At 41.1% G+C, this 14,695-nt stretch overlaps 1 protein-coding gene and 1 long non-coding RNA gene across 3 annotated transcripts in view; one reads left to right on the top strand and one right to left on the bottom strand.

Annotated features, from left to right (window-relative positions):
• Positions 1-14,695, top strand: part of SLC6A1 (solute carrier family 6 member 1) — a 56,817-nt gene that overhangs the window by 26,133 nt on the left and 15,989 nt on the right. For both annotated transcript variants that reach the window (XM_052678368.1, XM_052678370.1), the window contains exon 2: positions 13,768-14,147. In XM_052678368.1, the coding sequence (XP_052534328.1) occupies positions 13,913-14,147 (235 nt within the window). In that variant the 5' untranslated portion in view covers positions 13,768-13,912. The remainder of the gene's footprint in view (positions 1-13,767; positions 14,148-14,695) is intronic.
• LOC128078321 (uncharacterized) overlaps positions 2,252-14,695 on the bottom strand; it is a 32,663-nt gene continuing 20,219 nt past the window's right edge. Inside the window, exons 2-4 of the long non-coding RNA XR_008205575.1 lie at positions 12,310-12,415; positions 11,765-11,827; positions 2,252-9,216 (exon numbers count right to left, since the gene is read on the bottom strand). This is a non-coding gene — a long non-coding RNA (uncharacterized LOC128078321). The remainder of the gene's footprint in view (positions 9,217-11,764; positions 11,828-12,309; positions 12,416-14,695) is intronic.

Below are 14,695 nucleotides of genomic sequence, written 5' to 3' on the forward strand. Positions count from 1 at the left end.
AGCAACAGTCAGCTTTCAGTTGTAAGTAATGTGGGTGTTGGTGCTTGGATATGTTTTGATAGACTTACTGTAAATAAGAGTTTTGTGATGGTTTTTAAATCTTTTTAAAATCCTTTCATAAGGTAGGAAACAGCTTGTGCTTATACTGAAGTGAGTAAAGTGGGGATTTGGCTGCATATTTAAAAATGACTGTGTGAGAGCCAGCCATTCTCAATGGTCCCAAGTTCTGCTGTAGAAAACAAGAAGAGATGCAGACAGGAGGTACCCAAGTTTATTTCTGATGACCAAAGCAGCAGAACCTGGAAGTTTCTTATCATCTAGAAAGCTAGAGATGGGTTAAACCTAGGTTACAGTGATTGGGTTATAATGCACATTTTTCATTACTGGAAACCTCTTCAAATTAATTCTGTTCTAAAGACTGACTAGAGTCATCACTGTACTCAGAAGAAAGGAATGCCTGGGTGCACTGCCCTCCGTGTGAGATGCCACACCATACAGCTATGCCTGCCATAGACCGAGGGATCCCAAGTTGCCTCATCCTAGAGTCTGCAGCTGAAGTGCCAACTAAATGCACATGGAATGTGTATGAGTAGGGGCTGCACCCAGACCTTCAGGCTTGGTACCTTGCCAAGTGTAATTATGATCCCGTTACAATACTGTAGGAGACTTGCTACCATGAATGTATAGAGATAAAGAAAGGTTTGCGTCTCTCAAGGTTATTTAGTTACGGAAAGCTGACCCTGGGATGCTGTTCTACTGTCATTAAAGGAACTAGGACTTAGGGATGTAGCTGCAAGTTACACAAAATGCATTCATGTTTTGTTCAGAGTGGTGCAAATTTTTTACAGCAGAATCTGTCTCAGCTGTTCCAGAGTAGACGTAAGATAACTTGGGCCAGGAGTGAAACTTTGCCCTGTTGGTATTACAGTGCTATTGAGCCATCAGTTAACAACAACAGGTTTTCATTTTCAAAACTGCTAAATACACCTTAAGCTTCTTTCTTTTTCTTTCTTTATGATATAAGTGAAAAGAAAGCAAAATGTTCCATTTATCTCCTACATTGAGTGAACTTCCTGATTGTCCTTATCACTTCAACCCAGAAAGTTTTATAGATTTGTTGGGCACCTCAATATTGCAAATTCATGATTTGGCAGGAGAGGAGGGTGGAGAAATTCTTGTTTTTAATTCAGTAGCTTTAAGTTCAGAATGAAATCCCATTTAAAATTACAGGTTTGGATTGAAGTTTGAGAATCAAAGAAAATAGAACAGAAAGAAAAAGTGGCTTTAGCTTGGAGCAGCATCTGAAAAAGCTAACCTCAAACTCAGGGCTTTCTTTTCTTTTCTTTCTCTCTTCCCACTCCTTCCTTATCCTTCAAAAAGGATATTTCCTTTAGTTTTTCCTGAAAGAAGGTTAACAGCATTAATGTGTGCGTGCGCCTGCAGTCTTTTTTTATTATTATTATTTTTTTAATGGTTTGCAGTATAACTGCATCAAATCAAATGTATCAACTGTAAAGCCTTTTATTTAGGCTGAAAATAGGGCTATTTAAAATAAGCTATGATCTAAAATCTAGAGGCAGCACTCAAAATAGAATCATTTAGAATTAGCACTGTTGGCAGCTGCTATTGTCAGTCAATAGGCTTGGAAATTGGAAATACAACATCTGCCATAGCTGCCTCCTCTTCACCAGGCTTGGGGAAGTTCATTCCGATGTTGTGTGTGGCTGCTAAAATTGGCTAAGAGTTTTTCTGAGTGTTGTGGGGGAAAAAATATGAATTGCATTAAAGTGATGCAAATTACAGGAAGCTTGCCTTGCATAAAGATGGCATCTAGGAAGCTAAAAATGCAAACTGTTACCTCTGTTAGTCAGAATGTATTTCTACCCCCAAACCTGATGCATGGAACTTCGTGGATCCTGTCTCCTAGGTGGCTCTCAAAGTTTTAGACAACTTATCTCTTTGGATGTCATCCAAAGTGACTTGCTCACTGACACAGAGAAAATCTGATCTCAGATGTGCCAAGATGTCATCCTGTGAAGAACTTGTCCATGACACTTTTAGGCAGTGTTTTCAGATTTAACACAATCCCAAATAACCCAAAATTTAGAAACTGGAGGTGGCTGAAGAAGAGCACAAACCAGAGGAGGAGGCATCCAGGACAAAAACATGATTTTTTCATTGCACAAAGCCTGACATTCTATTAAACAGCAGCTTTTGTAATTTATGATTTATGTTCTTTTTTTTTTTTTTTTGTCCTTTTGGCTTCCGAGTGAAACAAAAATGAAACTTTTTGTTATCTCTCAGGATAATAAAGACTCCTAAGCACTAAGATCTCACTGCCTACACCTTCCCCTACTCACTCAGATCTCTCAGCCTTTCCTCCCCTCTCCAGCCTTATCCCCTTTACGGATACTCCAGGCCCCTCACTGTCTTTCCAGCCCTCTGCTGGACTCTCTCTAGTAGTTTCTTGTCTTTCTTGAACTGAGGAGCCTGGAACTGGACACAGTACTACAGATCAGGCCTTATCAGGGCAGAGTAGAGAGGATCACCTCCCCTTGACCTGCTGGCCCCACTCTTTTTAATACACCTAAGGATACCACTGGCCTTCTTGGCCACAGAGGCATGTTGCTGACTCGTGAATCAACCTGTTTTCTACTAGAACAACCAGGTCCTCTGCAGAGCTCCTCTCTGGCTGCTCAGCCCATAACCTGTATTGATGCATGCAGTTATTTCTCCCTAGGTGAAGGACTCTTCACTTGCTTTCGTTGAATCTTATGAATTTCCTTCCTGCCAACTCTCCAGCCTGTCCAGGCCTTGCTGAATGGCAGCACAGCCTTCTGTAATGTCAGCCACTCCTTCCAACTTCATATCATCAGTAAACTTGATGAGAGTACATTCTCTCATGATTCTCCATCATACATGGATCTTTCATCCAGATCATTGATGGAGATGTTAAAAAAAGACTGGAGCCTGTACTGGACACCACCAGCTTCCTCAGCACTCATGGTTGCACCCCCTTTTGCTCATAGATTTCTGTGCACTGAGTTTGCCTAGACGGGCCAGATCTTCCTCAAGCAAAGGGAAGCCTTCCTTTCCCCACACAGTTTCTCTTGTCTCCAGGATCTGGGATTCCTGAGTGGCAGACTTAGAAGGAAAGACCAAAGCAAAGAAGGCATTCAGTATCTGCCTTCTTGGTGTCATTCGTTACCAGGGCACCCACCTCATTCAGCAGCAGATACGCATTTTCCCTAGTCTTCCTTTTGCTATTGATGTGCTTAAAGGAGGCTTTCTTGTTGTCCTTGACTTCCCTCGCTGCATTTAACTCCAAATGGACACTAGCCTTCCTTGTTGTATCCCTGCAAGCCCTGACAGCATTCCTGTATTCCTCCCAAGTGGCCAAATCCCTCTTCTGCATAGACTTCCTTGAGTTTTTCAGTGAGCTCCTTGCTCACCCATGCAGGTCTCCTGCCACTTTTGCCTGATCTCTTTCTGTCAGAGGTGCACTGATCTTGAAAGAAGTGGTGCTTGAATGTCAGCCAACTCTCCTGCATCCCTTTGCTTCCAATTCTGTAACTCCGGGTCACCCTCTAGTAGGTACTTGGAGGGGTCAAAACAAAGATGTCTTTTTCTTTTTCAGTTATAAGCATTAATAACAGCATCTTCATTATAACTGTCTGTTTTAAGATGGTATCAACTCTAAATTTGGCCTGTTTGTACTGGGAACTACATGAAAAACTTTATAGGCTGTGTCCTAAGTGAAATTCGGGGTGTTTGGATGAAGGAATGTGAGATTAATCTTTGCAAACTTGGTCAGGACATGCAGTGCGCAATAGCATTGCCCTTTCAGCAGCAGGCTGCTTGTACAGCAGTGCAGCAGTATGACTTTTGACACAAAACAGGAGATATTCACAGGGTGGTGATCAACAGCTCCTGTGTTAAATACAGTTAACTCCTGACATGAATGATGCTCTTTCTGATGTATTCCGGCATCTAAAGCAATATGTTTCTAGCAAGTCTTGCACAAAACAGCAGTGCTTAAAAGAAAAAATATTACATGCTGACAGATGGAATATCATTGCAGACTGCAGACAAACCAAAATCTCAAGAGTCTTGTTCAGCTCACACAGAAGGAAAGCAGAGTGTTTTGTATGGTGTTTTCACTGAAGGAAATACGTGTATCTTTGGGGATGGAGCAGCTGCCAGTGAAATAGATGAGCTGCCACTTTCTGTGGGATTTGTAACCCTCAGCTATTGGCTGTGGCAGTATGAATGGGGAAATAGCACAAGCACCTTAGCTGGAGTCTGAAATTCCTTCTTGGGCCTGGGGTGCAGCCACTTCACACTATTTTTCTGTGGACACTGCTTCAGAATTAAATGTAGTGGTGGTCTTTTTGGCTCTTGTCATTTGTCTGAATTGAAGTCTTAATTTATATCACAAATCATAAGGAAGATTTGGAAGTGGAACGTTAGTTGCCAGCAAACATGTCTATAGCAGATCAGGATATTCTCTGGTTTGGGATGAGAAATAACCCGTGATTTACCATGTTGGTAAAAGCCAAGTGACAAACATTACCTCCACTGAATTACACGGAGATTTGATTTTATTTTGCAAAGAGGCAGCCTATGATTTTAAATGGAGTCTTTTTGTGTCTTTATTCGCCTTTGCAAGGTAGGGAATAATCTCTTACCCACTCACTCGTATGTGCTGGAAATAATAAGAGACTGTTAGAAAAGTGTTGCTGTACCGCTACTGAAGGCCAGGGGTGGGAAAGGGAAAAGAGATGGGCAGGAGGAAGAGGTCTGTATGGGGAGCCAGTCCTGTGATGGGCAGCTCCTGTATGCACGTGTGTATCCTGATTGACCTTTCCAGCTCAGAGCAGGGTGGAAAACCCACTGCTCTGCCGTACCTGAGGCTGGCTTGCTTCTGTGAGCCAGAGGAACCTGACATGTGCCTTTTTTTTTTCTTGAGTGTATGTGAGGGAATACCGAAAGCAGTCTTCCCAGCACAAACCAAGGTGCTGGCTGTCACCCATCGTGTCTCTTTTGAACTGCTCCATGTTTCCCTAACAGCTGTGTTTTGTGCTGAAACTCTGAAAACTGCTGTGGAATCAGAGGGAAGGCCTTGTGTCTGCAAAATGCAAATGCTTCCCAATGCTGTATACAGCTATGGAATGATAGTGGTGTGAAGAATAATGAGCAAAACCATTTTTATATGTAAACTTATTACTCTGTTCTATAAACTGTCAGGTAGGTGGAAATACAGTCAGTATATGAGTCCAAATAAGGCTGTTCTCATTTAGGCAGCTTCTCTAGAGTGAATCTTACTGAAAGTGTAACTGTGTTTAAGCTTGAAGTGCATGTGTGGTTTGTTATTTTAATATAGTAATAGAGATAATAGAGATTTAATAATAGAGATGGTGTTAAAAACATAACTGTAAAGGAAACAACAGAGAAAGCACCGTTCTATAAGGTAGAAATTGCACCAAAAAAAATGTCTAAACAAAGATGTATCCCAAATTGTAAGGGCTAGCTGGTTCTGTTTGTAAATCTAGAATTTTATTCAAAGACTGGCCTTTGGTAAGTTAACACTTGAGTAACAGGGGCAGTTATAGCTACTGTCAACTGAGCAATAATATGCCCAAATAATATTTAACTTCCCACAGCCTTTCTAAAATCGCTGTGAGATTGACTGGGGAGTAATGCTAGTCAGCACAAGAGCCTCATAAAGAACTGCATAAATTCACAATGAGTGGGAAAACCTCATGACTCCTGAATCTCCCTTCGGGATCTGTTGTCTGTTTTAAAGGAAAACTGTACAGATTCCTACAAAATCACTGCAGGATTTATAAGAAAATACTGCTATTCTTTAAACAGGCTGCAAGCTGTCTCCCAGGATTGCCAGAATACTTTCGCACTTATGATATTTGTGGCTTTTTTTGTTTCCTTAGCTCTAATTATAACAATAATAGAATTTGTTGTTTGTCAAAAAGACAAACATCTCATCAAAAAGAACTTTGCTATGCACTATACTTTTCGTGATTCTGCATTTGTTGTTGGTTTCTCACTCCAGAAAGAAATATAAGCGTTTTTGTGGAGGATTAAGGGATGTGTATCTGCTGAAGGATCTCTCCATTCTATGCTCCGATAGCAATGCTGTATGATAGATAAGCGCTTTATGCAAATTTGATCTTAATATCTATTACACTAAGGTTGAATTTCACACTGGGAGAGTTCTGTACTCTGAAGACAAAGCTCGTCTCAGTGCTGAACCGAAGCTGCGCTCGGGGAGTAAATACTTGTGGTTTGGGCTCAAAATTACACAGATTGTCTCAGCAGGAATCTCAATGCCATGGAAATGTGAGCAGTTCTGATGGTGTTTCTGAACGACTGAGCTCTTTGTGCTTGGGAAGCTTAGGAAATAGAAAACTTGCTGGTTTTACTTCTTGGTCGTGGTGAGGCTGTCTTCAAGACAAAGATTAAGTAAAAGATACTCATGCAATGCCTGACCACTGGTTTGCATCCTTGAGTGACCTTGAATGTCCAGAGAGAGATGGATAAGTGCTGTAGAAGTGCTTGCACAACCAAAGAGCAGGTAGGACAATATTTTTAGGAAACTATTTAATTACTTTTCTTCATATGCAGGCTTTGCTGAGTATCTTGGAAGAGTAAAAAAAATATTCCTTTTAAGGATAGACAGAAATGTGAGCAAGTAGGTGAGTCTTCACATCATATCTTAGATGGAGGGACAAGATGTCAGTGTGTTTTTTCAGTATGGGCCAAATCTTTGTAAATACATTTGTCAACAAATTGCAGGGCAGTGAATCTACTGCCATTTCATCTTTCCTCTCCCTGTTTAGATCCCACTGCGAGATGCAAGCATGACCATCCTTTTGCATTTTAAAAGCATGCAAAATTACTTTATTTGAATGTAAAATTACTTTATTTGAACGTACTGCTGTAGTTACATTCCTAATAGTTTTTCAGAGCCACATTTTGATCTTCAGAAGTTTTGTTTTTTTGGTCAGACCTACCTCAGGTTACTGGGATGACCATAGTTTTTGTGTTAAATCAGTGATTGGAAAGTACTTAGTGTAGTTGTGTTACTTTTTAAAAACCATCGCAACCTGAAGCCCATTCAGCACTTCTGGGTTACTGTTTTGAAGCAGAAGTGATTGGGAGTGGAAGAGGAAGGCTGAAGTACAGGACATGCTTATATGCCTCCTAAAACACAGTCAGTACTTCTATTTGACGTTTGTTTCATAACTTAACTCTCTCTCCAACCAAATTTTAAGACAACTTTCTCAATGAAAACAGACTGATGGTCATAAAGTGTTTGTAGTGTAGCATGTAGCATGGAGTGTACTCCATCTCAGCTGGACCATCTGTGGACACATCAGCTTCCATGGATTCATATTTCGTATTTAAGCATGCATAGCTTTCCAAAATGCCTCAGCAAAGCAAATACATACATTTGTATTCACTGCATAAAGAGTGAAGAAAAAAAGATTAAAGAGATGCGTGAGGTGTCTATATACAGCTCATACAGCCAGATCTTCAGAGGATGTGTAAATTGCTCCAGAAGTAAAGTGTCAATGAATGTCAGAGGATGCCATTTTTTCCACATGGAGGGATTCAATTACACCCCTTTGCTTCGTATCACTTCCATGTCAGGTTTTGTTCTGTCAGACTGCTCCTCTGCTGCCATCTGTCACAGCAAAAGCATGTAACAGAATATGGGCAGGAAGGTTCAACCTCTACTGCCATACTACCAACATCCACCTCTGATGTGGGCCAGCATATTAAAATAGGAGATATTGCTCTCAGAGCAGCCTTGTAGATTTCTGCAAAAGCTACTATTGTCAGTGGCTAAAACAAAGTCTCTTGCTGCACAATTTAATAGATGCTTTCATCTGTAGCACGCTTACTTCTATATATTTGTCTTATTCTGGTTTTGGTTTGGTTTACTTTTATGGGTTTGTTTTTGTTTTGTTTTTAATCAGAGAGATTATGTTAAAGTTGAATGTAGACTTGTGGGGGGAAAGGGAAGCTTTTAACTTGAAAATAGCAAGCAGTGACCGATCTAATTTAGAAATTGTATACAACTCTGTGCTTTGGGCCAAATTTAGAAATCATAGAATCACAAGGTTGGAAAGGACCTAGCAGACCATCTAGTCTGACCGTCCTCCTATCACCATTACTACCACTAAGCTACTAAACCATATCTCGTAGCACATCATCCGGATGCCAGCCTTTAGTTGTTGGTATATTATCTTCAGAATGCTAATGTGCTTCACTGATTAAACATGAGGACTCCAATGAAATTACGTGATGTTTAGTTTCCCCAAGCTAAGCAAGAGAAAAGCATTACAGAAGGGCCCATTGCATTTACCTAAAATCTATCAGTATTTTTTCAGATAAGGCCCTGCTGCCACCAAGCTTTTCCTCAAATAGGTATTTGCGCAGAGTCTAAGCTCTGTACAATTACTTTAGATAAAATCAAAATGAAAACAGACACTTATATTTAGTGCTATTTTCGTGATGAAAATCAAATTGCTTTCTGCTTTTCCCACCTACATTTGTCTTGCTTCTGATCATTATTGCTGTCGTTGCTATTTCATACAGCAGAAAAGCAAGTTTAGCTTCAGTTCCCAGTTGTTCAGTGTGGTTTGACCAGGGCTCTCTGGAACACTCAGCTGGGAAATCAAATGCTCGTGCTGTTGCATTTGAGGACTGATTTTGTCACAGTGGTGCCAAATTCCACATAACCATCTTAAGAAATGAAATAGGAGAGCAAGCACAACAAAATACTTCTAGGAACTGTGATAACTCTTCATGACCAGCAGGGACTACAAGCAAATTCAGAAGAGGTGAGCCCAAAGGAAAATACTCCATTTTGTTTCCTTATTTGTTTGTTCTTATTTACATGTTTACATGTAATTCAACAATTGCCCATAAAGGAAAATTCTCTTCCCAATAAGAAAACTAATGGTGGCTTGTTGAGTCTGTGAGCATTGCACAAAGTACTGAACCAAAATGAACACGTTGTGAAAGTGTCAGTTCAAGGGGCTGGATTCTTGAGTGACATCTGAATTACCAGAGGGAGAAGTTAGTAGGAGCATTCTTCAATGCATATGGGTTTTTGCTATGTATATGTGTAACAGCATGTGTGCTGTCACTTGGTGTGCAATATCTATGTGCTTCCAAGCAGGGTCCTTCCTGTAAAAGAATAATACAACAGAGTTTTCTTTGTGAAATGGAAGACCATTTCATGAGTAGTCTTTTAGTACTTTCTATATTTCAGTCCCATTTCATACATTCCAGGACGCTGCTGACATGAACTGTTTTGCTATGAAACTTAGTATTGGTGTTCTCTTGACTTGATTGCCCAATACAACTAGAAATGTAAGTGAAAATAACTCTTGGCAGCAGTGAGCTCAACTGGAGTCCCATTAAGGTCAGAGCAATAATACCTTCAAATTTTTATGAAAGTGATGTGGCACTTTATATAACGGTGTTTCTTTAGAATTTACTGTATGGAGCTGCTTTAGTCTTGCCTTGTGTGGAGCCCTCAGAGCTGCTGTGCTCCAGGGAAGGAGGAGCACAATGGATTGGAGGGGAGGGGGTGCTCCACTTTGAATGAGGCAGAGGTTACAGGTTCTGTAGGAATGGCAGTTTCCTGCTGCACAGCTTCTGCGCTGTTCCACTTTTGCCTTTTGATATCACTCGTGAAAGATGATAGGAATATTGCTGTAGACTTTGATTTTATGCAACCAGTTCTAAACTTTTCAAATCCAATTTTATGCAGGCCAGAAGAGAGAAAAATGCTTTTATTAATGAAGTGGCACTCTCTTTGTTCTGGTTTCCCTGGCTGTGCTTATTACCTTGGCTGTTATGTGTGCTTGGCTCTCTCGACTCATTCTTCTCTAATGTGGTGGTGATGCGGGACAACCACATGGTATCTAAATCCCTATTTTAGAGGGCTTTCTCCTCTTGGCTGAGCAACCCTAGTAACTGAAGTCAAGGAAGCTCTATTGTGCATTGAGGAATGTGGTGGGAAGCTACCATGCCCTTCCTAGTACACTCAGCATTGGCCCAAAGGTGCTGTGGGAGCAAAGGCTGACTTATTTAAGGGATCTCTCCAGCTTCTTCCCACAAACTGAAACACTGAATTGCAAGTGTCCTACCTGATCTGCTGGCTGACAGCTGCAATTTGTCTTTCCTTCTGCCCAAGCCAAGCCACAGAGCTTATTTAAGAATCTTTCTGTTCCATTCCACTTTAAACTCATTTTAAATTTCAATCCCAATGATGTGAGAGAATGCTTAATCAATCAGAGTTGTGTACCAAGTGTCTTTGTTGCTGTTCTGATTGTTGTATGCGAGTCATAGTTTGTGAAAAACTACTGTATATAAAAGTGGGTGGTGAGGGGAAATTGGAGGCCATGGGCTACTTCTGTTGTAATTTATTATTTCTTAGGAGGGCCAGTGTAAGGATGAGTTTCCTCCAATATTTTCTTCCTTATTATCAAACATAGATATGGTTTATATATATATGTGTGTGTGTGTGTGTATATATATATATATGTACACTACATAGATACACACTTCTTTGTTGAGTTTTCTTTTGTGGTTTTGGTTTTTGTTGGTTGGTTGGTGTTTTTTTTTTCCACTCATCAACACACAGCTTTCTCCAATACCTGGAATCTCCAGCTGATGCTCAGTCCAAATTAAGTGCCAAATAAATAAATAAAGATCTAGTATGAGACTTATATAAGTACATAAGTATATAAGTATATGAGTTTATATAAGTACTGGTACACCCTAATGACTTTCACAGCCTCCTTTGGCAAGAAACGCTTTCAGTTCTGCATCTTCATCAGTAGGTGGTGCTGGCTAGCTGCACATTTGTTAGCGCTCTGGAAGCTGCACCTTAATCTTAGGAACAAACGTGGGTGAGAAGGTCAAAACTGCTACGTGATCTCAATCCAGCCTCAGAACGGAAACTCAGTTTTGTCCATGATACAGTGATCTGTATTGCCTTATGCAAAGGTTGCTGGGCTTCTGAATGGCTACCAGAATTGCTCAAACTTCTCATGAGCAGAAGTTTTTTCTTTTCTGATTGGAGTGTAGCAGAAATCAAATATAAAGCCAGTAAGCATGGACTTCAGCTTTGCATTGAAGGCTGCAGTTCAGGATTAGGTGAATTACAACATGGGAGAACCATACTCTGTGGTACCTTCTGAGGGGATGTAAGAGTAACTGCAATTACTGCTCTGAATGCTTCATCAGTCTGCTACATGCTGCAGCTGAGATTAAGACTTGGTTAGCAAGCATGGGTTTCAGCTCACCCAGCTGGAAACACTTGCCGTGCAGCTGTACGTCAGCTGTGTGCCCTGGCTCTGTAATCAGCGTGGAGAACTCATGCTTAGGTCAGACGGACCTTGCTGACATGAGGGCCTTCTGTGGGCACAGGGGAAGCCTGCAGCAACTAACTCGGGTAAAGAGTCTGTGCTGGCAGTTCTGACATTTGCTTGGATTAGTTCTGTCCTATTTTTGAGAACCTCGAGAAGCTAAGCTCTGATCGGTCATAGCGCTTTTTTATGTACAAGTGATGTCAATTCTCTTTAAGAGCACGGATCAATCCGAGGGAGTTAGGGATGGATGTGGGTTGGCATCTCATGTCTCCCCCCTTCCCCTCCCCCCCTCCCCCAAGATAGCAGTTCTGAAATAGGGGCCTTTTCTACTTCATCATCTCAGATATGGGTACCTTTTATCTATGACAGAGATGCGGTGCCAGCCATGTCTCTCAAGAAGGAAGTTTTCCCAAGCCCTAAAATAGAAATAAATGCCTTTGTTGATTGGTGGAGAAAGCTGGAGATTACAGGTTGGAGGACCCTGCCCTCAGTAGGTGAGCACTGTACAGGATGGGGACAAATTGCCAAGAAACACTTTGAGAACTCTATGTTCTCAAATCACATATGGATTTTGGGGGCTTCACCTCTGCTTTTAGGAGTTCTAATGATTTGTCCTTAAGAGATACATATTTCCTGACTAGTAGATGTTAAGAATAACCTAGACCGTAGACAGGAATGGCATTTGGTATACAAAATTAGATAAGCTTGCAGAAAAATATGGAAAACTGAGCCCACAGGAAAGGGGAGAGATGTCTATACACAGAAAAGCCCGCAGGAAAGGAAAGATATCTATACACAGAAGGACTTGTGAGGACAGGAAAGTACTTACAGTGATTTTCTGCCTTTGCAATCAATCTTAAAGTAGAACAGGGAGGAAGTTTATAAGCACAATCCTCACCCCAGCAAATGTAACAGGTGATTCTTCCTCATCTTCCAACTGAAGTCCTTTTTAATTGCTAGGTATGTCCTTGTGTTTGTGGAGGATTAAGAAGCATTTTAGCCATCTGAAATGAGAAGTTGAAGACAACCACTTTTAGTGGAAAAATCTTTGCGTGATTTATTTTTTTGACATAATTTACTATTAGAAGTGAATGACTGATAATCTTGATGTACCTTTCCATAAATCTGTAAACAAACGTTGAGCTTTGTGGGAGCTTTTGTCCAGCATTGCCAACGTTACCATAACATGGAGCTTCATGCAGGAAGGTATTTCATTTGTTGAAGTGTCTGTTTTGAGGACTGGTGTCTGGCAAATGGTAAAAGGAGCTGAGAAAGGGGGACTGCCTGAAGAAATCTCTCATGCATGGGCATACGGTAGACATGCAACAAACAGTAGCTCATTGTGTTTTTTTCTTTTTTCTTTTTTTTTTTTTTTTTTGTGTGGAAGCCTACAGGAGTTACATGCACTTCTGAACTGATTGGAATATCTTAGGTCTATTGCATAATGCACATTTGCTTCCTTTATTTTCCTTTATTTAAACTTTGAAAATTGTATAGTAGCAGTAATGACAGGTGAAAGAATTACTAAACTAATTGAAGCATACTTATTGCAGACTTGTACTGAAGCATGTACAAATTAAACTTAATAGAACATTGTGTTATATTAGCAACTAATTATAACTACATAGGAAACCCAACATCATTATCCAATATTAAGTTCTGTTGCTTAATCTGATTTATTTTTAATCCATTTGGGAAGATCTCACATTAAAGTGTTTAGAGAAATGCACACAGTTCATAACTTTTTCAAGTCCCTGTTGTTGGTAGATATTTGTTGATGACCATAACCATAGTAGCACCTTCCTATGCATAAAGGAACTTTATGCTCATGGGAATTATCCTCTAGCTTTTTAATGCAGAATGATTAAATGACAAAGCTTCAGTGCAAAAATTCTGGGCTGTTAAAGAGAAAACTCATCCCTGACTCATCTTCTCCAGAAACAGGGATATGTGCTTGACCCTATGGAGTTGAAGAACGTTTCTAAAAATCAATTAAATTACCCTATTCCCGTCACCAAAGAATCAGGGTAAGCATAGTGGTCTTCATTTATGAGTGCACAAACAGTGTTTTTTCCAGCTGTCGTAATGTCTGCTCCTCAGCTATGTGTTTTGAGCATAGCGTGCAGTAAATATCTGCTGTGTGCAATGCAGTGGGTATATTGGGATAAGTTATCTGTAGACTCAGGGGCTGTAGTTCCTGCAGACTGAAGGGAAATGAAAAATAAGCAACTGCGGCTTGGCGTTTGTTTGGAGGACGTTAGTTCTGGTCTCTTCCCACTGACTCAGTTGGAAGCAGACTGAGCCGAGGGCAGAGTGGCAGCCGGGCCCTGCTGAGTGCCCCTCTTGTGCCTTGCAGAGCACCCCGGAGCCGCACAGCGCCCGCCGCCCAGGGCTGACACGCGGCTGGGCCACGGCGAGCCGCAAAGCTGCTGTCCACGTGGACCGGAGCTGAAATCCCTCGTCCGGCGGCCACCAGAGCCTCCCCCGCCAAGCCCCGAGACATGGCAACAAACGGCACGAAGGTGGCCGACGGGCAGATCTCCACGGAAGTTGACGCTTCGATCACCAATGACAAGCCTAAAACTTTGGTAGTAAAAGTGCAGAAGAAGAAGACGGACCTTCCGGACCGAGATACCTGGAAAGGAAAATTTGACTTTCTTATGTCCTGTGTAGGTTATGCCATTGGTTTAGGGAATGTGTGGCGGTTTCCATACCTCTGTGGAAAGAATGGTGGAGGTATGTTTGCTCTTCATTTCTTACAACTTTTGGTATATCTGCATGTTAGTATTTGCCATAAAAATTGTTAGAAATGTGTTTCAGTGGACGGTTTTTTTTCCATCTGTGTATGTGTGATTTTAGGGTTGCTTTTTTTTTTTTTTTCTTTTTGCTTTGCTTTGCTTTTAACTAGATCATGAGGGTTGGAAGCATCTCAGAGCAGGGCGCTCTGCTTTGAAGTCTGCTGTGCCCTCGAGTTTATTCTAATGTCTCATTGGCAAGTGCTTATAAAAGACCATAAGGTATTAGAAAAGAATTGAAGCACATTCCCCTCCAACCCTTCAGAACCCTCTTTTGGATTGAGCGTTTGAGAGGATTGCATAAGGCTTGTAACTCTTACTCAGAGCTTATCATCAAAGGCTGGCTTCAGCTGGAAAGCAGCCAGTTCTGGCTAAAGCCTTTATACCGTATGCGTGCTGCTCTTATGGATGAAGACAACAAAATGCATGGTCCATTGTATTTTGGTTTTTACTTAAATGGAAGGTATTTACATGATGGGGAGAGATATT

This window comes from Tympanuchus pallidicinctus, unplaced genomic scaffold (assembly GCF_026119805.1).
Source record: "Tympanuchus pallidicinctus isolate F22 unplaced genomic scaffold, pur_lepc_1.0 scaffold17, whole genome shotgun sequence".
NCBI classification, from domain to species: domain Eukaryota; kingdom Metazoa; phylum Chordata; class Aves; order Galliformes; family Phasianidae; genus Tympanuchus; species Tympanuchus pallidicinctus.